Below are 25,146 nucleotides of genomic sequence, written 5' to 3'. Positions count from 1 at the left end.
CAGGAGATGGCAGCAGAAAGGTGGCAGGGGCCCCGTCCTCCAGGTCTGTCAGACGTCGGCTCATGCCCAAACACTGACTCCTCTAGAGTGACGATCTGATTTCTAGTTGAAGGACCACTATGGGAGCTGTGTTGAGAACAGACCCTAGAGGTCAGGATGGAAACAGGTGAGTCACTTAGGAGGCCATGCCAGCACCCAGAGGAGGGCTGAGGGTGGATTGGACTAGGGTGGTGGCTGTGGAGAGGGTGAGAAGTAGTTGTATTCACGATATATTTTATTCACCGTGTATTTAATCATGGTCTGAATATGAGGTATAACAGGAAGAGGAGTAAAGGATGATCCCTCTGGTTTTGGCCTGAGCAACTGGAAGAAAGGATTGCACATTAATTGGGGGGTGGTGATGATGATGATAAAAACAATACATAACATTTTTATAAAGCTTACTATGTGCCAGGCACTCCAGTGGGCACTTTAACCCATTTAATACAGGCAGCATTTTTTTAGGCAGGCACTGTTATTATCCTCATATGACAGAAAAGGAAACTGAGGCACCAAATGATACACAGGCCACATAGCTAGGATTTGATTCCAGGAAGACTGGTTGATGTTCTTAATCCCACAAAACTCTATTACCTTTCAAAATGGACAGCATTTTGCGTAGAGAAGGTTTGAGGTGGTCACACAAACACGTTTGCAGTTTTTATGTCATTATCTTTGGATAATGGAACTGCAGGATTAAAGGAAGTGGACATTTTTATGCCTCTCGAAATCGGTTGCCAAATAGATTTACACAGAGCTCCACCAGTTAACAATGTCAGCAACAATGCAGATGTACCTCAGTCTTATCACAAACCCACTGGCATCAGGTATTATTAAACAAAACCTAAGTAGTTAAATATTGCTATTTTAATTCAATTTTCCTTAATGAATTTGCTAGGTGGAATGTTTTCCCTTGGGTTTATTTGTCACTTATATGATTTTCTCATTTATGTTCATTTTTCAGTTTTTTTAGTTGAATAAACTCCTTCTGAACAATCTTAAATGTAACCTGTACATAACCTAAAACAATAGTAAAAAACAGTCATTTTCTAAAATTTTATTTTCTAGTAGTTTCCTAATCTCGAATATTGTTTCTAGGATTTCTATTAAAGAAGTGTGTGTGTATAAAATTGGAAAAGGGGACTTGTAGCACTGTACATAAGAATGTGATTATATCAATTGTCCACATCAAAGGACAGAGGTGGGATGCTAATGATACTTTTGGGGGTGGGGAGACTAAAACTCCTCCAAACCATTTCTTGGCACCACTCCAATCCCCAAGTAACCGGGAACAAGAAATAAGATGGTGCACACATACCCAGCAGTGAGTCTGTATAACAGGAACCAGTTGGGAGCCCTACTGACTGGGATTGGAATAAAGTGTCAGAAATTGCTCCACCAGAACTGTTTGGTGTCTGGTCATCGTGCATCTAGAGCCTGGTGATTACAGGACACTATATCTGGGACATTTGCCAGCAAACTAAGGGGCTATTGATGCCTTTCTCGCTATGCAAAAGTGGCCGAGCAAAGGAAAATGCAAAGCTGCTGTACTGGGGAGAGCGTTCTCTATTTTTCTGAATTCGTATTTTCGAATCACTGGCAGGTTGGGTTGTTTTCTTTTTCTTTTCTGGGGTGTGTGTGTGATAAAATTGCCATTTTAACCACTATAAGCATACAATTCAGTGGTATTTTTTACATTCACAAAGTTGTGCAACCATCCCCAATTTCTATTTCCCAAATTGTTTATCACCCTAAAGAGAACTCTGTACCCATTAAGTACTAATTCCCCATTCCCTACCCCACTCCCACCTCTGATAACCTCTAGTCTTTTGCAATTGTTTTTTGGTACTAACTCCTCCTGACACTAAAATATAAACCCCAAAGAAAAGAAAACCAACTTCCAATGTGTACCTTAAAAAGAAAGAATGTTAGCGAGCCACGGCCTCTCCTCTTCTTTGTCATTTGATGTTTCTCTTCCCATGAGCATTCTGCAGAAGATGAAGATGGAGTATTTAACCTATCTTCTCGGCCTCACGGCCTGGATGGGAACCCTGCCTTTTGGTCTCTGGTGAGATTCCGTTTCAAGGATGTCATAGGACCGACAAGAGTAGGCGGGCTGCTGATTCTCAGCTGGGGATTTGGTGATTATACAGAATTCGAGTTGGAGATACTGCACAGTCAGCCTGGCCCTCCAAGGAGAGTGCTGACAAATTGGAAGATAGCAGGCTCTCCACCTACATACACCTATCTGCTCTCATCTTAATTTGACTTTATTGCCTCCCAGTTTACTCGCCCTAAACTCTATTGCTAACCACTGTTAGCATCTGAGCAATCAAGGTGATGGCCAAAGTTGGGGTTTGGAACAAGAAGACAAAGATATTTTGTCCTAGGATACATTTTCAACATGCTGTGGGAAAATTCCAGCATCAGATAAGGCTTGGGTTGAAGGAGTTTCAAGAAGGAGGTCCTGGCAGAGATTGCACGATGCTTCCCAAGGGCAAGAGCATAAACCTCCATGGTATAGAATATCTGGGATGCAATATAGCTGGTCATTCCATTACAGGGATTAAACCTCTGCCCAGAAGCCTATGTCGCGCCACCCCAATAACATTTCTGTTGGCCCACAAAACCCTAGCTGCTGTCTTCCTAAAGGCAAAGCCTTTTGCTTTGAGAAGAAACCTGATTCTGTTTTTTTGGGTTGTTATTTTAATGTAGTTTATAATAATGATTATGGCTGGCCTGATAAGGTGTAGGAGGAGTCGGGAGGGGAGGCTGACATGTGTTTAGGGGGAGATGGTGATACAGATAATATATTTTGGGAGGCCTGGGATTGCTGGATGCTTGAGATAGTGCTTCTCAAAATTTAACATGTATACAAATCTCCCGGAGATATTTTTAAAGTGTAGATTCTGATTCAGTAGCTTTGGGGTGGGGACCATGGACCACACTTTGAATTGCACCGCTTATGACCCCGCCCCAGGGCAGTGTAGAGGATTGGGGTATCAGGCAGGGCCTAACAGGAGCTCCAGACTGGAACCATGGCTACCGCTAAGTCCCCTCTGGTAGTGCTATGTCATAGTGTGGTCAAGAAGCCTGACCTCTGGGATTTCCTTCAGCTTTGCCATTCTGATCTTAGAGTCTGAAATTCCAGGAAGGGGGTTCTTAAAGTTTTGGGGTCACAGACCCCTGCGGGAATGATGAAGGCTCTGTACTCTCTCTTCCTCCTCCCTCAAAGTGCGTCCAGGTAATTCTGCAAAACTTTAGGCCCGGGGGGCCCCCAGCCCAGGACCCCCGCCCGCGCCTGGGGACCTGCGCGGGGTCGCGGCCCGGCGCCGGGTGCGGGCTGCGCGTCGGGGGCGTGTCGGGGGCGTGTCGGGGGCGTGTCGGGGGCGGGGCCTGGCGGGCGCCGGCCGCTCCCCTCCGCCGCGGAGAGGCCGAGCTTGCTGCATTGCAGCCGCCGCGGCGCCGCTCGGCTCCTCACTCCCAACAATGGCGGCTCCGAGCCCCAGCGGCGGCGGCGGCTCCGGGGGCGGCAGCGGGAGCGGCGCCCCGGGCCCCGCGGGGTCCCCGGCGCCGGGCCACCCGGCCGTCAGCAGCATGCAGGGTAAGGAGCGCGGCCGCGCCGAGACCCCGGGCCCCGCGCGCGGCCGTCGGCGCCCTCGCGGCCTGCCCCGGCGTCTGCCCCCAGACGGGGCTGAGGAAGCCGCGGAGCCTCCCGCCCGCCCTCCCCGGCCGCCGGCTTCCCGCCCCTGCTCCCGCCTGCCTCCGGGCCGGCCTGGAGCCGGGCTCGGGCCCAGCAGGCCCCGGCCGCGGCCTCCGCCCGCGCGCGGCCCGCCCGGCTCCCCGCCGGCTCGCGGGGCCCGCCTGGCCCTGCCCGCCCCGCGGCCGCCCCCTCGGCGCCCGGCGCCCACCTGGCCCCGCTTCCGGGCCTGGCGCCCCGCGCAGGTAGGCGGCGGCCCTGGGCCCCCGGGCCAGGCCGGGCTCCCGCCGCCGCAGAGGGGCCCCGCGCAGGGCCATCTTGGTTCTGCCGGGCGCAGCCGGAGCGGGACCCCCGGCCTGGCCTCGGGGCCCCGCCGTCCTGCGGGAACGAGCGTTTGCAAACTTTCGCAAGGTTTCTGTGCGCTGGGAGGGGCTGGGGGCTGCCCAGGCCTGTGCCACCTGTAAGGGAGTGACCCCGACGTGGGTCTGGGAGAGGCGGTTTGTTCCGAGCAGGGATTTCGGTGTTAGCATCGCATATTGCTGGCAGGGGAAATTAAAAAAAAAAAAAGTGACTTTGGTTCAAATGGAGAGGTACAGGAAATAGAAAGGCAGGGGTCAGAGCGGTGCTATGTTGTGTCTGGACATCCGAGGGAGCTCCCCTAATTAATGGCTCTCCCCACTGGGAAGGCCCAGTAGCTCTGTATGGTCCTTGACAGGGGGTGATGTGAAAATACACTTCCCAGGCCCCAGCCTGATAGGGACCATTTCCTCAAGCTCACTGCGGGAATTTGGAGGAGTACTGCTGTTTTTAAAACAGTCTCCGAAACCTCTCGACAACTTTGGCAAACTGCTTATGTTGAATTATTAGCAGAATCAGTTCAGGGGACACTTGGCGGGCATGTGACCGTGGTTAGGATTTGATTAAGCTCTTCCTAAACGGCTCCTTGGTCAGTCTACCCCAGTCCAGTTTGGTTCAACAGATTTTTATTGAATATTTTGTGTGTATGAGTGTGTGATTCAGGAAGCAGAGACAGGATTTTGTATCCTCCTTATATCCCTGCCGCTTGCCCTATGAGATAATTTTAATAACTATAAAGAACAGTGATAGATATATAGACAGGATGATGTCAGAGCTCAGAGGACACTTTTTGGGCAGGCTTTAAGATAATTAATTCAAATTGCGTTAGTTGCTGGATGCCCACTATGTTGTACAGCATAGTATAGTACACAGACGGAGTGAAGTATAAGATGGGTTTCCTCATCTCACGACTTGACAGTCTCTAGTTGGTGGTGGTGGTGGTGGGAAATGAAACAGTAAAGTGACCATTTAGGATTGTATTGCTTGTCCAAAATGGGTGACTTAATAAAGCTACAAAAATAGTGCAGGTTATTTCCAGGGGGAGGAGAGGAAAGGGGGCTGACAGTTTGAATACAATTGTATACATTTATTTTTTGTTAAAAAATATTTGTTGGGCATCTGCTAAGTGCCGGGCCTAGTACTGTCTTGATGGGAATTCACAGGAGAGAGAATCAGTCTCCATCCCTGATGGAGCTTACCTTCTTGCAAGGAAGGGGGAGGAGAAAAAATGTGCAAGTAAATGAAAATATTACAAATTGAGGAATGTTATGACAGTATCCAATGGGATTTTGTGATGGGAGATAATAGAGTGGAGGGCGGTCTGGTTTGATAAGATGGTCAAGGAAGACCTGCCTGGAAAGCTGATCCTCGTCTACAGAAGAAGGATCTAGGCAGAGGGAACGGAGTGGGTGAGGATTCCAAAGCTGGAAAGAGCTTGGAGTGTTCTAGGAACTCAGTAGAGGAAGTTGTGGTTGGAAATTATTCCAGTGTTCCATTCTTCTCCCTCACTTCTGGGTTTTGATAACCTGGTAAAGTGAACTTTCTAATAAGCAGGAACCATTTTAAATGGCAAAACCTCCCATGCTTCATCTACCAAAAGACCTTTCTTGTCTTTAGGTCACACTTCAAAGAGGGTGCTCCTTAGAAGGTGCTGGTGTACTGCCTCCCCTTCCTCCCATCTCAGAAAACTGCCTTCGTGGGAGTTGCTAATGACCGTAGAATTTCAAACAGCAGGATTTGGTGGACGCAGAGGATACATTTCATTTGGCAGACACTGGAAGCCCTCTGTGTGATGACCACTTGCTAGGCCTGGGTAATACTGCACATATTTTCATGGCTCTAAGTTTGTGCAGCAAGAGTGGTTCAAGTTGGGAAATGTTGTGTGCTTCATATCGTGATGCTTAAGAGCCAGAGCTCTGAAGTGCTGGGTTTGAATCTCCTCACCACAATTTAGGGCTTTTGTGACGTTGGGCAAGTTATTTAGCCTCTCCAAGCCTAGTTTCTCATTTGCAAAGTGGTAGTAATGCTTGCTTCCTAGGTACAGTGAGAAGGCCTGTAAAGCATAGGCCTTGGCTTATTTTAAGGAGACAGTAAATGTTAGTGTGAGAGACAATAAATGCCAGCCGTCCTCTTTGTTAATGGCAACAATGCTATTATTTGTAATGGTTTCATTAATGGTCTCTTTCACTGTTAGTAGATGAGGCCCTAACCCCTCATTGTCTACCATTCAGTTCCTTTAGCTCATTATTATTGGGTCCTACCCCATCTCTAACCTGTCAGTTTTACCGTGTTTTCATTATTGAGCATTTCCTTTCCAAATGTCATAGGTGAGAGTTTATTCTACTTCAAACTCCAGAGCGTCTCCCTTTTCTGGATCTGAGGATTCTTAAATGAATTAATAGTTTGAATGAGATGAAATTGATATCTGGCTATAAGTTTGCTATACCAGTTTCTCTCTGGGTGGGGATGGATGATGGAACGGGAATTGTAGGGATGTTAAAGGAAGTACTGCTTTGTAAGGGTCATCGATAGACCTAGCTACAGTTAGAGTTTTGTACTAACAGGTGTGGCTTCGAATTGGGCCAGTTTTTCTTTTTATGTTCTTCCCATTGCCCCTGAATTAATGGGGAGTAGCTGGTGGCTTTGTTATTGCTCAGACATTTGAATATTTTCAGTTATTCAGACTTTTTTTTCCCACACCCATTCACAAACGTGCTACCATTTACAAGTTGAATGGTTTTTAGGCTTTGGTTCTTGGGTGACTGAAAACTAACAAAGTGTAGATCTGTTTGTCAAGTCAGGTAAATGTTTTATAAGCTATATTTTGACATTAGGATGAGTTCTCAATTGGGGAAGAAAAAAAATCCTCACTTCAGCCACTGTGAGATAGGCTTTAATTCTTCTGTAATTTGTCAATGCAGGTGAACTTAACAGGGAGATTTCTTGCTCATTCGTGTACAGTACTGTGTAACTGTATGATTCTGTTGCCTAAGAAATTCTAGTAAATTTAAATAAAGTATGGGATTGAGTTGTTAACATTTGAGAACCTTCCCAGTGGTGGCTTGGGTTTTCTGATGTGGCAAATAAAAAGTCCATTGATTTAGCCTTGTTAGTGTGAACGGCATGAAGAGAAGTGGATCCCACTTTCCTGAATAGCTTAGTCCCAGGCAAGCAGGGATTGTGGATGGCAGAGTTTGTTAGATAGTATCACTGCCAGCATGTTGGAGAGTAGGATATTCTGGTTAATAGAACTTGCCGGTTATTTGAGAATTCAATAGCTTCTGTAATGAAACTGCATCAGCAGGGTGAAGATTTCTAATAGCATGTGTTTAGAAAGCAAATTATGTTGAAGTGGAGGGAGCATTGGATTTGGACCCAGAAGGCCTGAATTCAGATAACTGCACTGCCATGTACAAGCTCTGTGACGTTGGGAAAGCTGTGTAGCTTTTCCGAGCTCTGACTTTCTCACTGGTTAAAACGGGGATGATCCCTTCCTTACAGCATTGTCGTGATTACAGTTCATTTTTGGCATGTGAAAGTGCTTTGAAAATTGTTAAGTATCTATATGTAAATAGGTATTGTTACTAAACATGGTTATTTTTCCTTCTTTGGTTACTACTTAAAATGTAGTATAGTTTATTTTTGTTATATGTTTTTAAATTTTTCGATAAAGTTAAAAAAAGGCATCACCAAAAAAAGTAATATAGTTTAAAGCTCTTACAAAAACAGAAAGTTAAATGTATTATAGAGGATTTTAAGCAAAGTAAAATAAAACTTTTCCTTAAGTTTTGCCCAGGTAGGTTAGAAATATGTTAGAATTAAAAAAAATGGTTAGAATAGTTAGAATCTATAAGTGATTATGAAAAATAGTGGGACATTTGTATGTACTTGTTACAGGAAATACTCATAAAGTGTATGTTTTAGGTTGTCACTGATTCTCTTAATTTGCAACTAGATCTAGGCAGAATCTGGGATCAGTGTTTCGTTTTTTTCTTCTGAGGTCTCAAATATAGATATATAACAGAAAACTTCTGGATTAGTCTAGTCCTCATCATTTTATTTTCAGTTGAACATTTTGTAAATATCAACTTTAGTAGAAAGATGATAGCTTGTTTCTACATTTAACAAAATGCATAAAACTTTAAAATGTAAAGAAGTATATCTGTTAAGAAAAAGTGAAGAAAGATTTAAAGTCAATATACAAATCTGCTTTTTATCTCCAAATAATAATGGAATATATATAATATATAATATATATTCTATATTATATAATATAGAATATGTATGAAATGCCCTACTTGTGATTCTATTGGACTAATTATTTATTTAATTTTACCTTTTATTCTGTGGTTTTCAAGAACCTTTGTCTTGATTTTAAAGAACTGGATTGTGAGGACAGTGGAGGGTTCCAACCCCAGAACTGCTTGTTTTTCCAGGTGTGTTACAATGGGAAGCATACTATTTCTTTGACATACCTGATACAAGTCCAGCTCAGCAAATTAATCCCCCTAAAACACATGTTGCATTTATATATAAATTCCCCTAAAAATTAGTGTACCCCAGATGTTAAATTTTAAAAAGTAGAAAAACATTGCCCTTATAGGATACTTAGTTTCCCCCAGTTTCTGCTGCCTTATCAAAATGAATGCATGTGGATACTTGATTAAGAAGGGTTATTAGTTAATCCTGAATTTCGAGTAATGTTTTCTTCTTTTTTTAGTAAATTTCTGTTCTTTCACTCCATTTCTTTTACCTAATTTGAGAACCTGGATTGATTTGGGTCCATTGAGTTTTCCTTATTTTTAAGGGTCTGGATATCATAATTGACTCCATCAGACATAATCCACGTCAGTCTTTTTTGCACTCTCTACCTCTGTTCACTAGAGGTAGAGATGGCCCAAATTATACAACCTGAGAAACTTTCACTGAGGCTTAAAAAAAGAAAGGACAACCAACAACACAAACACTTAAGTTCATTTCATTGTCCTTATAATTTGATGTGCACAACCACCTGTTAAGTGTAGGTGAGTATAGTCCCCTCTCACAGATTAGGGAATTGGCATTTTTTTTTTTTTTTAATTTAGAATTACTTTATTTATCACATAAAAAAAAATCCAAACAAAGCAAAGCAATGGGAAAAACAGATATTCTGAAATAACTTCATTCATGGTTCGTTAATTTTCTTTTGGTATGGTGGGAGTGTATTGGAAGGAATGAAGGGAATTGGGAGTTTAAGTTGAGTAATTTGCCCCAATAGGCGAGCTTTAGTGCGGCCTGTGTGATTGGTGGCCTTTGCTCCTTTTACTTGTCTACTACATGGGATCACACAGGTTTTCAGAACTCTCTAAGTGATTTCAGCCATTCAGGTCTGAGAGGAGAATCTTTGCCGGAAGTGGTGAAGATTCGGGAATAGAAGGTTTTATCAGGGATGGAAACCAGCCACATTTAGGTTGGTTTTGGAGCCTTGGTTCTAAACTTGCTGGAGAGTTTACACTGGCATTTCGAATCAGGAGGCAATTAGATCAGGAATCTGTGAGTAAGTAGATGACTCCCAACTAGGCTTTGGCCAAGAAGACCATGTAGATTTTAAGGGCAGTAGAATCTTTTTAGCAGTGTACTTAATATAGAAGTGGAACTTACTTAGCATGAGTTAACCATGGAGGTTATGTTGCCTTTGTGGCTAAATATGGTGTCTGGGCTATTCAAGCAATTTCTAACCTTCTAATGAGCATGGGTTGGCTTCTAGCATTCCACACCTCTGCCCCCCCCCCCCCCCCCCAACTTGAGCAAGTCTTCATGTTTTTCTTCACACTCTAGGCTTGGTTAATATATATGTGTACTTGTCTGTGTGTGTAAAGGATGCAAGGGCAGGAGCTAATAAGACTGGCCTGAATGTTACACAGTGGAAGAGAGCACTGGCCAGCAGTTAAAACTCAAGATAGGCCTGTTGAAAGAAGAAAACAGTGACATCATACACAGCTTGATTCATTCCCCACCACAGGGAAAGATGATCGATGTGGATACCACAGCAGCCTTTTCAAGCTGTATTTTATTTCATCTTACCCAAAACCACTAAAACAGAATAAAAAAAAAAAGGAAACAAGAAGTGTTGCCAGATATATCTCTGATATTTAGCTGCTGTAGCTATATCTGTTGATTGCCTAGCTTTGCTAAAAAAAATAAAATAAAATAAGCTGATATGTTTGCTGATGTCCCTGGGATCTGGGCAAGGTGCCTGCCAGGGGGAAGCACCTGCCCTTTGGGAGTTACTGGGTCCTCAGGACACCAGGCTGTGTAGGCAGGGCTGCGGTAGAAGTGTAGGCTGAGGTGGGGATCCCCACTGCCACCTGGACTCCTTCCTTTTAACTCCTCCAGGTGTCGGAAAAGGAAGGGAGAGAGACTGATTCTTGTGGGTGAGCTGGTCTGGTGATCACCTGGAGAGGTAGGGGAAGTGCTCCAGTCCTGGCTCACCTGAGGCAGAGAGCAGGGATGAAGTGACTGTGATGTGACAACGTCCACGGTGCCCTTCTTCATCCTGGGCTCCGTGCTGGGCATTTCACGTGTAATATCCCATTCAGTCTTCACAAAACACATTTGGGTATTATTATTCTATTTTGCAGATGAGGAAACTGAGACTCACAGAGGTTAGGCACTTGCCCAAGGTCACATAGGTAATAAGTTGCTAAGAATTATGTATATTCAGCTTCATTGAATTCACTTGAGATGATAATACAGCATTTCTTTACATAACTAAAGAGTGAGTAAGGTAATCAGTGGTTACTGGGAGGAAAAAGAGCTGGTCTGTGAGGACTAACAAGATCCTTGATTTTAAAAATGTGGAAAGGATTTGATTAGTATTTATCAAAAATCATGAATGGTTCTGGTTGCTGCAAACTGTGGAGTTACTAAATTAGGGCAGGTCCCTTTTAAGTTTGAGTAGAGCAAAGCAGGGAAAATAAGACAGCAAGAAGTAAGTCTTGTGGAACTTACTCTGAGTTCAATGAAAATACAAATTTAGGGCAAGTCTAGATAAATCCTTAGGTGTTGGAGCTGTGATGATACACTGTCGATAACTTTGTAGTTGAAGGTACATGCCACAATTTTGATGCTGAGTTGGAAGTGTCAAACAACTGGACGCTCCGTGCTCGTGGTGGAAGGAACATTTGACAGCATGTTCTATGAGCATGAACCAGTAAGGCAGCTCTGACTTTGTATTATTGTGGGTTCATACAGCAGTGCAAAAATCCAGGGAACCACATGGAGTTACTGAGGAGGTGGGAAACCAGTTATGCCCCTTCCGTCTGCCTTCTCTGGGCTATGGCCATCAACCCAGAGGAAGGGGAGAAGTGAAAGCTGCAGAAATCCCACAGAGGCCATCGCACTGGCAAAATTAGGTTTGGGCACATTGTTTTCATGCTCTAAGATACGATTATCTTAGAGTGTGAAAATGAAAAGATGTTATTTCTCTTTTATATATAAATGCAGAAACTATGGCTCCAGGGAAATGACTTAAGTTTCACAGTTGGAACTAGAACCCTGGTCCCTGACACTTTTTGTTTTTGTTTTTTACTATATCAAATACTGTTCTGCCTTTTGTTAACATTTATATATATCTTAAACCACTTTTTAAACTAATGTGGACTATTTCACTTTATTTGGTAAATACAGTAAAATTGTAGGTTTTGAGTTATGGCCAGTTAAGGGATCTCAACTTAAGATTGAGGTAAAAGGGGCAAAATGTGGGTAAGAGGGCCAGGAGAGGAGGGAGAGACCCAGAGAGAGAAAGGAAGGGGTAAAAACCTACATTGCTTTATTTCTTTTGAAGCTTACTAATACTCTCTCTAAATTCCTCAATATGTTTTCTTGAGGTCTGAGATTAAAGTAAACTGGTCTAGGGCCAGGTAAAATTAAAAAGACTGGAATTTCCCCCACCTGCCTTAGGGAAATTGAAGTGGAGAACCAAGTAAAATTAAGTCCTGGGCTATAGCTAACTCACCCACCAGAAGAGAAAAGAGTGAGACGTTTAAAACTTAAAATTAACTAGTTCTGATCAACAGATTCAACTGTTAGATCTAGTACTTCCAGAGAAGCAGACCTCAAAAATTGAAAATATGTGAATGAATATTAATGGACACCGTAGCATAGTCACAAACTTGCTTTTTGAAAAACTAAGGATATTGGTGGTTTTCTTCACTATTGCTCTCCCACCATGTTTCTCCTTCTGTCCAAAATGGTTGTTGGTCCCCTTACCCCCTCCCCACCCTATGAGTTCAATGAGCTAGTAGAGCTGTTTGGTATATTCTCAGATCTGTCATTTGAAAGAAGACAAAATCCTGAGTGTATGCACTAACTTTCTGACCTTTGTGTTTTTTTTTTTTTTTCATATATTTTTATCTTTATCTTGTCTTTTCATTTTTCTTTTTTCTTTTGTTTTCTTTCTTCCTTTTTTTTTTGTCTTTTAGAGATATAGAACTACTTAGCTAAAATAGCTTTTTACCTGATTTACTTGATAAATTTAAAAAGTCATGGAACTGTCAAAGAAAAGGTGAGCCATTTATGTTCCAATTAATTTAGCCCCTGCTTGCCATTGGATTTTGGGTCAGTTACCAGGTCTTTTGTGAATGGGAAGTAATACAGAGAAAGGAATTTTGTATGAGGAGTCTGAATCCATTTACCTGGTCACTTCATCCCTAATTACAGAATTGAGAATTTTGCTGGCCCCACCCACGCTCCACTTTTTAGCCACTTGCATTGATTCTGCACTGATTGCCGAGCTTCACATTTTGATAAATTTTTTAGCATTTGAACTGGGCTTAGCTTCTAATGTGTTAGAATGGTAATTGGTGACCTTCTACCTTTCTCAGTCACATACACCTTTTAAACTTAACATTGCTTGCTCCTGTCCTCATTCATATTGTTATTTTGTTGACCGCTTCTACTTTTTTTTTTTTGCTACCTAGTAGCACTCACATCAAAGCTAAAAAGAGAAGAGTAACTATTGCCTTAAAATTGTTTCAGTTTTTATCAGCTTCCTCCACAGCTCTGGTACTAGGTGAATTTTACCTTCCCTCCTCCTAGTGCTGTAATTCTTTTTCCTTTCCCCCTGACTTGTGCTTGAGTCATTTTGCCTGGTAGAAGGCTGCCTGGCTTTCAGGAGTTTAGGCTTATGAGACCCACAGATCTCTGATTTTCCTTTCTGAACTCTGTGTTCTCTGCGATCTGATGGGGCAGCATGTTGAACTGCAGGGGTAGAGACGAGTGTCAGTGCTGTCTACCCCCAGTCTTTCAGGTCTGCCTCTGCCCTCCAAGTACTTTTTTCCTGTGAAGTCGCTCCATGCACCCCCCCACCGCCCCCAACACACATTGTCCTTTCTGTGACTGGATCGTAAATGGTGGGCTAGGGACCAGAGGGAGGAGAGAAAAGGTGCCTTTGTGTCCAAGTAACCAAGCATTTTTCAGTTTTAGTACATTATAAGAGATATCTTTATCCTCTTAAAATCCTAAGAATTTTGGTAGCTGGACGGACAGAATACTTAAACATATCCTTTCTTCAGTTCTGGCTCATTTTCCTACAAGTTTTGATTGAATTTGTGTGAACGCAGACTTGGGTGATACTCATTCTAAGTTTACTTTCCCTGTTTTTGTCCCCAAAGCGGTAATAAACATAAGCATATGTAGACTACTAAGGAAACCAGATAGTCACCTAATGAACTAGGGGATGAAGGAACGTTTTGAGAAAGTTTTGTTTTAAGCAGCTTTATTTTACTGGGTGCATTTTACAAGTAATTCTTATCTATATAAAATGAATAAATAAGGTATAACCATAGTCAATTGGATTTGGAAAATGCATTCATGTTTCTAAGTAGAATTATCAGTTCTCTGCCTATGACTTCTAAAGTCCTAGTCCTGCCTTATCACTCCTAGGGACATTCTCTTTTTTTCAGGCCTGTCCTAGAGGGACTTGAGCACCTTTTGTGTAGCTCATTGTCTTATCATTTAAAAGTTATTAGTTATTAGATTTCACAATTTATAAACTACTAAACTTTTGAATCATGGGTAGTAAGTAATCAGTGTTCTATGTCAGTAATTTGAGATGGTAAAAGAACTTGTAATATGTTCTGAATTTGTAGGTTGAAAACATTGGAAGTATTGGCAGAACTATCTTAAAGGCTATTCTTAACTTCTGAGAGTATTCCTCCTACTTGGTATTCCTTTTATTGAATAGATGTGAAAAATAAAGTTTAAGACAGTATAACTCTTATAATTTAACTGGATTTCAGTTCCATATAGTAAAGTACATACACATCTGAAAGAGTTGAGTTTTTATAAAAGCCCATGTGTTATAGTTGTGTCTGTAATGATGGGAGTAATGTGATTTGAACCATTCTTGAATTAGTTTTATTCAAAATGTAATATAAAAAGCAATGTCATGTTCTAATTTTGGTTTGCTTGATTTACAGTAAATGATCTGCAACTTATCTCTTTTACTTTAGGCTTTCAGATAAACTTCTGTGAAAAGGCACAAAGTAAGCTACAAATTTTATGATATTACACTACCTTTTTTTTATTTTTCATATCCATCTTGGTATGGGAATGTGTCCACTATTGTTTTCAACTAACCAGCCATGGCAATTTTGCATTGAAAGAGCTTCCATTTTTCATTCTTTTTCTAAATACAAAAGAAAAAAAAAAGTTTCTGAATTCTTGTTTGTAAATTGTTCTTGTTTTCACTTAAAATCCAGCAATTGAAATAGAAGATGTATATGGGTATTCAGACTAAACCATCATTTAAATCACACATTGAAGAAAGTTCATTTTTAAGATTTTAGTGCAAAAAATATATGACTGTACTTAAAGATCTCATGCTTTAAAATGGATTCATTTTAAAGCATTTAATTATTTTTTCTTTAAAAACAAAACTTTCTCCTCCCCCTACCATTCTGTATTAGGACATTAATCTTCATAAAATACAGAATATATTTTCTACAAAAAGCTAAAACAAATGAATTTTAAACTTATATATCATTTGTATAAAATGCTGTTTTAAAAAAAAAAAACCCTACTTAAGGGGACTGCTTTCCAGTTAACATAAAAATATCCCCAAATATAATGTAACTAGAGTCATTTCTTGCTTCTTATTTATTCTTAGACTGGGAAAATGATGACCACTCTTTGATATATATATCATTCTTAAATACATTAATTCAAAGAAAAAAAAACCCTGGAGAATACATTTCTGCTGTTTTTTAAAAATTTTCTGATGGAATCAGAATACTTGATTTCCATTGGTTGACCATTGTGACTTTCTCTGAAATGTAGTTAGCAAAAGTTTATTTCTTGAATGGTTCACCCATGATTTAAATATATAAGTAATAGCTAGACCCTAGGATAAGAATTTTTAAAATTAGCCCATTATCATCACCCCTTCCCTTGCCTTAAATAATAAATTAAAAATAGTGTAGGATTTCCTGCCCATGATGAACCTAAGGATAGCATATGTATCTCTATGTAATGGAGTTATAACTTCTATTTTATACTTCTACCTTATTCAGTATGACAATTTTTAGCTTTTCTATTTTAACATAAAATTTTTCTATTTAATGTTTAATATGACAATTTTTAACTTTTATTTGTTTTCTGGCATAAAATCTAATTTAAGAAAAAAGGCTGACTTCTAAAATTTAAAACTGTATTCACATTGTTGCCCTTTTCTTTTACTTAGTCCTGTTGTGGACATAAAACAAGAGAAATGTAATGATTATATTATTTTTAAATTATGTGTAAAATGTCCATAGGTAGATAGAAAATGCCTGTAGATCTTCCAGATGCTCCCTTTGCTTTCCCCTTGTTATAGAAATGATAGTTTGCGATGCTGCCTGCTTGGTTCCACAGGGAAGAATTCTGACCGGGGGCCTGGACAGCAGAACCTCCTGGAGCCCCCTTCTGCGGTGGGGGCCCTGTGTCCTCCCGCTTTTGGTTGCCTTCGCTATGTCTTAACTCTGACTGATTTCTCCTGGCTTCTCACATCTCCCTCCCTCTTTTCCCCCTTCCCTCTTCCCTTGAGGAAGCTCCTGCTCTTCCAGCTTTTGAGATTCAACACGGTTTTATACATTCATTCACGAAATACGCGTTGACTTAAGTACCAGGCGAGATTCTTGTTACAGAAATAAATGGAATGACTCCTGGTCCTTTTGAGGCTCATGCAGGCACTAAGGTTGATCCTCCATTGATTGTACGTGTTCAGCTCCTGGTGCTGCGGATTGAGGAGCAGCTGAACCCAGAGGATGGTGCAGGGGCAGCTGGGTGCTGGGCCCCTTTGCTCCTGCTGTGCTGCATGAGGGTGCTCCTGTGTGTGGCTTTCCTGGTTAGAGCCCCTGGCTCTAGTCCAGCAGTGGGCCGGCCCTGCTTTTTAGTTAAGCAGAGCTGTCTCTGTTTGCTCCGGCCGGTCTCTGTTTGCTCCGGCCGGCCTCGGGAAGACCTGGGGGAAGGGCCCACACATATCTTCAGTTCCCTGTAGGGTGAGGGAGGAGAGCTGGGGAGTTGGTGGGGACGACGGCCAGCTTTAAGTTAACAGCCTTTATTTCTGTACTACTAGAACCTGTATTTTAGGATGATTTTTCATTTGCTTGCACAAAAGTAATGCTGTTTTTAAGACCTGGTCCTGTGATTTGAACAACTGAAAAATTAAAAAGTGAAATTTTCTATAATGTTTGCAGTCAATCTCTGCAAACAGACATTATTATAGACATTAGCTTCATGTTTACATCAAAAGTGACCACAAAAATAAAGAGCTTGAAATCCCCAAAGCAGTGATTTCACCCTTATTGGGCTGAACTCTAGTGCTGTAATCTCCAGTTTTATTCAAAGGTTATTTCATAATTATCAAAGACACTTAAGATGCATTTAATTCATTAAAAATAATTATATGTCATACAGTAAAGGCAAATAGTACCACACAATTAGATATTATTAAATGTTAAATGAATTTGAGTACTATTGCTTCGTGTACACAATTTCCATTGCAAATCAAAATGATTTATTGTAAGATGATTCTGATGACTAATGGAAGCTCTGAAGGATTAATTTTTCCTATTGTTTGACTTTCATGTAGTTTCTGTTCTTTATATTGCTACATTTCTCTACTCCAATTTACTACAGTTACTGTTATAAGTTAGTGGAGTTTTATTGGAGATGTGTGTATATGTATGTGTACACACACACACACACCAGTAGTGTGAGATGCATTTAATTTGGGAACCAGATTTCTGTAGATGTTCAATAAAAATCCACTTTGCATTCTCATTCATCTTCCTTTTTATAAAATATAGTTTTTGCATAAATTTGTTCTTTGGTTTTATATATATGTTTATTTAGGATAATATATTTATTTAAGATAATAAAGTTATATTCATTTAGATGATAGTGTTATATTCTTTTTAGCACTGTTGGTTCATTGAATTTTTCTGAAGTCTGAATGTAAAAATATAAGAATACTTTAAAGAAAGAAGTCTTTCTATTGTAGAGCTCCTATACTTAAAAAGTTGACTACTTCATTTGTCAGTTATCATTTTGAGGTAATGCTTTTATAGATGTAAAGATGTTTATGTGATTTGAGACCAAGCTTGATTATCGTATTTCGTTGGCTTTAGTGAGCTAACTTGCGAACGCAGTTCTTTAGAGTATGATTTGCTTTGCTTTATAACATCAGATTTTTTTTTGGTGATGGTGAGGCATTTTCCTAGAAGAATAGCTTATAAACGAGTCAAATTTACCTTGGTGTATCAACATTCTAATTTTTATCTGAATGAGAATTATGACCCATTAAAGATCCCTGAGCGTAAGGATTTTCCACAGAAAATGCCTGACAGAATCCTGTGCTAATTAATGTGTGATCGGTTTTGAGTTTGGCAGCTATTCTTTTCACAGGGCACTTAAAAAAACAAACAAAAAACCTTTTTATTATTTTGCAATAATTTCAAACTTATAGGGCAGTTACGAAAATAATACAAATTCCATACAGAGAACTCCAGCATCACCCACATCCCCCAAGATATCCAGATCCACCAATTTTAACATTTTGCCGCATTTGCTGTATCATTCTAGCCATGTATCCATCATTCTATCAACCCATCTATCTTTCCATCTTTCTGTGTATCTATTTTCTGAACATGTGTAGGGTGTATGAATTATGCTCCTTGAACATTTAATGCTACCATGTACATTTCCTAAGAACAAGGATACTCACTTATGTAATCACCTTAAGTGCAGTTATCCAGTTCCAGAAGTTTAACATTGATAAGCTTATGGCTGATATTCCATTTTTTTCATATGTCTCAAAAATGTCCTTTTGTGCTTTCTCTACTCCCTTACTAGATCCTGTCCAGGATTGCATATTGCATTTAATTTTCATTGTCTCTTGAGTTGCCCTTTTTCCTCCCTCCCTCTCTCCTTTCCCTCCTTCTTTCCTTCCTTCCTTCCTCCCTCCCTCCCTCCCTTCCCCTCTCCCTTCTTCCCCCTTCCCCTCCCCGTTTCTTTTTCTTTCTTCTTGTGAGAACATAAATACAATATGAACTTTCCCATCTCAGCCCCTCCCAAGCATACCATTCAGTGGGATTAATCACATTCATACTGTTGCAGTATCCTCCCCACCAGCCAGAACTTCCCCATTTCCCCAAAGAGAAACCCATTACTCACTGTGCATGCTCTCCATTCCCCTGCCCCCGTCAGCCTGTACTCAGCTTCCTGTCTGTGAGCTTGTATATTCTCTTGATAGTTCCTTTGTAGTTACCATGGGCTTAGATTTCACATCCTAAATCTTTAATAAGCTCAATTGCTTTTGATACCAACTTAACTTCAGTAGTATATAAACACTATGTTTCTATACCCTTCTGTTCACCTTTATGTAGTTTAATCACAAATGACATATATTTACACTCTGAGTCCAGAACCACTGATTTATCATTATGTTTTATGCATTTGCGTTTTAGATCCTGTAGGAAGTAAAAAGTGGATTTACAAACCAAAATTACAGTAGTACTGGCATTTATATCTACCCATGTCGTTACCCTCACCGAAGATCTTTGTTTCTTCTTGTGGCATCAGTCTATTGTTTATTATCCTTTCAGCCTGCAGAATTCCCTGTAGCATCTCTTGTAGGGCCAGTCTGGTGATGATGAACTCCTTCAGTTTTTGTTTTTCTGGGGATTGTCTCCCTCATTTTTTTTTTTTTAATTAAATTCAGTTTTATTGAAATACATTCACACACCATACAGTCATCCATGGTATACAATCCACTGTCCACAGTATGATAACATAGTTATGCGTTCATCACCACAATCTATCTCTGAACATTTTCCTTACATCAGAAAGAACCAGAACAAGAATAAAAAATAAAAGTGAAAAAAGAACACCCAAATCATCCCCCCATCCCACCCCATTTGTCCTTTAGTTTTTATCCCTATTTTTCTACTCATCCATACACTAGATAAAGGGGGTATGATCCACAAGGTCTTCACAATCACACTGTCACCCCTTGTAATCTACATTATTATATAATCGTCTTCAGGAGTCCAGACTGCTGGGTTGGAGTTTGGTAGTTTCAGGTATTTACTTCTAGCTATTCCAATACATTAAAGCCTAAGAGGTGTTATCTATATAGTGCATAAGAATGTCCATCAGAGTGACCTCTCGACTCCATTTGAAATCTCTCAGCCACTGAAACTATTTCGTCTCATTTTGCATCCCCCTTTTGGTCAAGAAGATATTCTCAGTCCCATGATACCGGGTCCAGATTCATCCTTGGGAGTCATATTCTGCATTGCCAGGGAGATTTACACCCCTGGGAGTTGGGTCCCACGTAGGGGGGAGGGCAGCGAGTTCACCTGTTGAGATGGCTCAGTTAGAGAGAGAGAGAGGGCCACATCTGAGCAACAAAGAGGTACTCGGGGTGTCTCCCTCATTTTTGAAAGACAGTTTTGCCAGATGTAGAATACTTGGTTGGCAATGTTTTGGTTTCAGTCACCCCACTGCCTTTTTGCCTCCGTGGTTTCCAACGAGAAAATAGGTACTTAATCTTGAGGCTTCCTTGCCTGTGACTTGTTTCTCTGTTGGGCACTTTTGGACAGTTTTTCCCCCCTCTGTTTTGCAGTATTTGGAATCAGCCCATGGCTGAAGAGTTCTTGGACTCTAAAGAAAATTGGGTAATGCGGAGTTTCTGTAACTTTGCCTTTTATACTTTTAATGACTTCACAAATTTGTGACTTTTAGAAATGATTTTACTAGGTTTGCATATCAACTGGTTTGCATATCAACAGGACCTTTATTTACAAAATAATATGCTTCAGAGATTACTGGCAGAGCTGACATTTTTAATGTTACTAATAGAAATTAGACTATAGGTAATGCTTGTTTTTGGTGATATAGCATTTCAGTGTATTTGGAGAAAAAACGGAGGCATCCTAATTACAGATTCTCATTTCATTGTAAAGTCAGTCTTTAAAAAATATTCTAAATGGTGCAACTCTACAGTTGATTTGTTCAAACACCACAATTGCATGGAACTTTGAATAGGAAGTGAGATATGGTAGGTTAGTATAGGCTGGAGTGAAATAGTGACACATCCTAGAGTAATTTGGGCAGATAATAAAAATATATATTTACAGCCTCCCCCTCCCCAGCCCCGAGGATCTGGGGGAAGGTGTGGATGTGTTGGACATCCTCACCTGGATTGGTGTTGATGTTGTCACAAACATTGGGACTGGCGGTTTGATGTGCTGAGCCCTCGAGCATGGGACTTGCCCTTATGAAGCTCATTACCACAAAGGAGAGTCCAAACTTGTATGTAATGGTGCCTAAAAGTCTTCCCCTGAGTACCTCTTTGTTGCTCAGATGTGGCCCTCTCTCTCTCTAACTGAGCCATCTCAACAGGTGAACTCGCTGCCCTCCCCCCTACGTGGGACCCGACTCCCAGGGGTGTAAATCTCCCCGGCAACGCAGAGTATGACTCCCGGGGATGAATGTGGACCCAGCATCGTGGGACTGAGAGTATCTTCTTGACCAAAAGGGGGATGCAAAATGAGATGAAATAGTTTCAGTGGCTGAGAGATTCCAAATGGAGTCGAGAGGTCACTCTGATGGACATTCTTATGCACTATATAGATAACACCTCTTAGGTTTTAATGTATTGGAATAGCTAGAAGTAAATACCTGAAACTACCAAACTCCAACCCAGCAGTCTGGACTCCTGAAGACGATTATATAATAATGTAGATTACAAGGGGTGACAGTGTGATTGTGAAGACCTTGTGGATCATACCCCCTTTATCTAGTGTATGGATGAGTGGAGGAATGGGGATAAAAACTAAAGGACAAATGGGGTGGGATGGGGGATGATTTGGGTGTTCTTTTTTCACTTTTATTTTTTTATTCTTGTTCTGGTTCTTTCTGATGTAAGGAAAATGTTCAGAGATAGATTGTGGTGATGAACGCATAACTATGTTATCATACTGTGGACAGTGGATTGTATATCATGGATGATTGTATGGTGTGTGAATGTATTTCAATAAAACTGAATTTAATAAAAAATAAAATTAAATTAAAAAATTAAAAAATTAAAAAAAATTTAATAATAAAAAGAAGAGGAAGAGAAAGATTTTGTGAATCTTTTCAGAGATTTGGGGAAGATATTAATAAGTTTACTGAACTGATAGGAAGCATCTGGAAATGATGTTTTGCTCAAGAGTATATAAGATTTTATTGGAGGTGGAGTATAGAAAACCAGGTAGAATGGAGAGAAGGGTTAAGCTGCCCTACATTTAAAACCGACAACTTAGAAAATTCAGTGGATTAAATTTCTAATTTCCCACTTTATGTAGCAAAACATTTACAATGACTAAAATCTTCTTATCACTTAGAAATTATTAGTTGATTTTTTCAGCAATTCTAAGGAAAAAAATATGACCACAATTGCTGCTTTTGGAGGTTAACAAGGTTTATTTAAATATGTGTAGATGTTAAAGTTAGTTTAAAAATGAGAATTTTGTAGGTTTAACTCTAAACCAGACTATCAGTGAGTATATCATCACTACCTTCAAGGACCATGATAAACTGCCAATGGAAGTTCCATCTGCTTGGGAAAACACTTCTTATACTAATGAAAGCCCAAGACAAGAATTACAGCAGTAGTGTATAGGTTTGCCTATTTCCTTTACACCTTACACACTCCCCTTTATACTGTTCCAAGGGGAATGTTACCTAGTTAACTTTGACCTTAGATGAGGTGGGATCATCAGTCTTTCCTGAAAAGGAATGTTTGTTGCTTGAAGGAAGGTTTCTAATAAGTATGTACCTTAAAATAATTTCAAAAATGAAAATAGTGGTTCTCCCACATTGCTGAAAGTTTCCTTTATATGCCAGTAGAACTTTACTACCAGCAAAGAAAGGGCGTTTGAAAAGCTTTCATGGTTGAACAAATGCAGAACAGAAACGATGTGGAAAGTTTCTAGAGAGTATTCCCAGTTGAATCCCCAGTTAATCAAAGTGGTTTTGAATTCGAGTTATAAACTCAAATGGGGTGATGGTTTTCAAAAAGATGGAGAAAATACTTGCGTTCTAAGTTCATGGTTTTAGTAGTGCTTTCCAAATTTAGACACAAGCATTTACATGAGATGATGCTCTGGACGAAACTTGTGAGTTCCATCTTAGTGTTCTTTTTCTCATTGGGTAGCACTTCCAGTTGAACATTGATCAGAAATGAAAATCAAGTGTGTATGAGCAGATTTACTTTCCTTTAGTAAATAAGTAACGTATACATACACAAACACCACCAATAGTAGGAGGCACTGAGTCTTTAAAGATGAATTAAACATAGAATCTACTGTGAAGAATCTTGTGTTCCTTGAAAGATTGATCAGGTATGGACAGCTGTGTGGTAGAAATAATAATAGATAACTATTATTTACTGTGTGCCTAACCCTGTTGTAAGCACTTTATATTAATGCCTTTAATTTTCACAGCAACCCTCTAAAGTAGGTATAATTATCATCATCTGCATTTTATAGATGAGGAGGCTGCTGCCCAGAGAAGTTTAGTAAATTTCTCAAAGCCATGCAGCCATGAGTAGCAGAGCAGGTGACCTTGGTCGGATTACAGGTTATATGCTCTGAACTGAGTCTTGAAAGAGTCCAGTGGGCACTCACAAGAATGATTTTCTAAACCAAATGGCTTTTGAGTGGTCTTCAGTTTCAAATGGTTGTGAGTTCTGCACCTACCATGTATATCATTTCTGGTTTTCTGGTCCTGGAGAGTTTAATAATATTCCCTGATAAGCTCTACTGAACATTGGGTTGAGAGATTCCTCCTTGTGACTTTGAAGCTAGGGACTTAGGGGGTCTACCTCTAGCAGAAAATGTTTAATCAAAAACAAAAGTCTTCTGGCCTAGACAGATGCAGGGAATGGGTTGCTTTGCGATACTCAAATGACTTGCGTGCCGGGGGACATCTGAATGAGATCAGCTCAGGAGATGCAGGAGCCCCTGAGCAAGGTGGCACAGCCTGAGCTGCCTGAGGATAACCTGGACAGACTGCCTTAACAGGGACTTCCAGAGAATGATGCTAACCTTTTAAAGATATCAATTTATATAGTGTATGGGCAACAAATAGTTCTTAATTGTATCCACCAAGAAATGAATGCATTATTCACATTTTAATTTTTTTGCAATTGGGAAGTATCGTTCAATTGGGGTCATAAGATACTGTTCTAGGCTGCTGGTGAGAGGAGTACAATAGTGCTGCAGTTATTTCTTTTATACAGTCTACAGTGTTCGCTGTGTGTAGAAGAGGTCGGTTTAGCCATTTCCCACCTCTTTTATTTGCTTTGGTAATGATACGGTTGAGTTGAATTTAAATTTGGACTGTGAGTTGTCATTTAAACTTTCTTTAAAAAGATTATATAGCATAGTGCAGCATTGAAATGGAAAGTCAATTGAATATACAAAAGATTGTCACAGGCCAGTGCAACTCAGGGCAGTTAAAAATGCCAAATATCTTGGAATGAAGACTTTTTGAAGTTGGCTGACTAATTCATGTGTCGTGAAGTTCATTCTCTCAGTAAGGACAATTTCTCTAATAAAAACTTCTGGCTGACTTTATCAGAAAAAGCTACCTAACTTCTAATTATACATATTTTGATTAATGGGGAAAAATGAAACAACATTTGTGACCCTTCAGGAAATACAGATGAAGTCCCCCACCCACTGAGATGTCCTAGTGAAACTATTTGTCCTAAAGATATTAATATAAAAGCATGAGATTATTCATTTATTCAAGAAATGTTTGCATTCCTATGACTTGCCAGGTGCTTTATGAAAAGTACTGCTACTTAATTTCCAGTTGTCAAAAGTCATCTAGACAAATATTTAATTTCTGAATGAGAAGGATGTTTATGCCCAAATGTTGATTGTACTCCTGAAGAAAATGATTAAAGAAGACAAGCCTACATCCAATAAGCACATGAGAAGATGCTTGACATCCGTAGTCATCAAGGAAACACAAACTACAACACTTCACAATCCTCATTCACACTGACTGGAGTAGGTAAACTGAAAAGACTGACAGCACCAGCAGTGACAGAGCATGTGGAACAGTGGGGCTCGGATATTGCTGGTAGGAGTGCACAATGCTAGAGCCACTCTGCAAAACTCTCCTGACAGGAGAAACTGTTTGGAAGTTTCTCCTGTCACTCAGGAGATATTTTTTATTTTAAATCTACAAAAAGACTGGTAGAAGAATGTTTATAGCAATTTTATCTTTTTATTTTCCTTGTATTTTAAAAATAAATTATCTTTACAAATCTTTTCAAAAGGTAACTTAGATGCTATTAAAAAGGGTATGCTTTGACTAATTGTACTCTTAAGAATTCTTTTTAGGAAATAATTCAGCAGAAGCAGAAGTTAAATGTGGAAACACCCCAATATGGCATTGTGTAAAATAGCAAAACTGTGGGATCTTGAATATCCAACATTACAGAAATGGCTTAAACAAACAAACAGTGT

At 40.2% G+C, this 25,146-nt stretch overlaps 1 protein-coding gene across 2 annotated transcripts in view; it reads left to right on the top strand.

The window, feature by feature from the left end:
- Positions 1–3,480: 3,480 nt before the first annotated feature.
- The window catches only part of MAP2K4 (mitogen-activated protein kinase kinase 4), a 136,386-nt gene continuing 114,720 nt past the window's right edge, over positions 3,481–25,146 (top strand). The window contains exons 1-2 of one of the 2 annotated variants that reach the window (XM_037808527.1): positions 3,481–3,643; positions 14,590–14,622. In XM_037808527.1, the coding sequence (XP_037664455.1) occupies positions 3,529–3,643; positions 14,590–14,622 (148 nt within the window). In that variant the 5' untranslated portion in view covers positions 3,481–3,528. The remainder of the gene's footprint in view (positions 3,644–14,589; positions 14,623–25,146) is intronic. The other variant, XM_037808528.1, reaches the window with a different exon arrangement.

The sequence above is a fragment of the Choloepus didactylus genome, chromosome 18, assembly GCF_015220235.1.
Source record: "Choloepus didactylus isolate mChoDid1 chromosome 18, mChoDid1.pri, whole genome shotgun sequence".
Taxonomy (NCBI): Eukaryota; Metazoa; Chordata; class Mammalia; order Pilosa; family Megalonychidae; genus Choloepus; species Choloepus didactylus.
The sequence above is the reverse complement of the archived record's forward strand: the minus strand, read 5'-3'. Positions and strand labels throughout refer to the sequence as shown.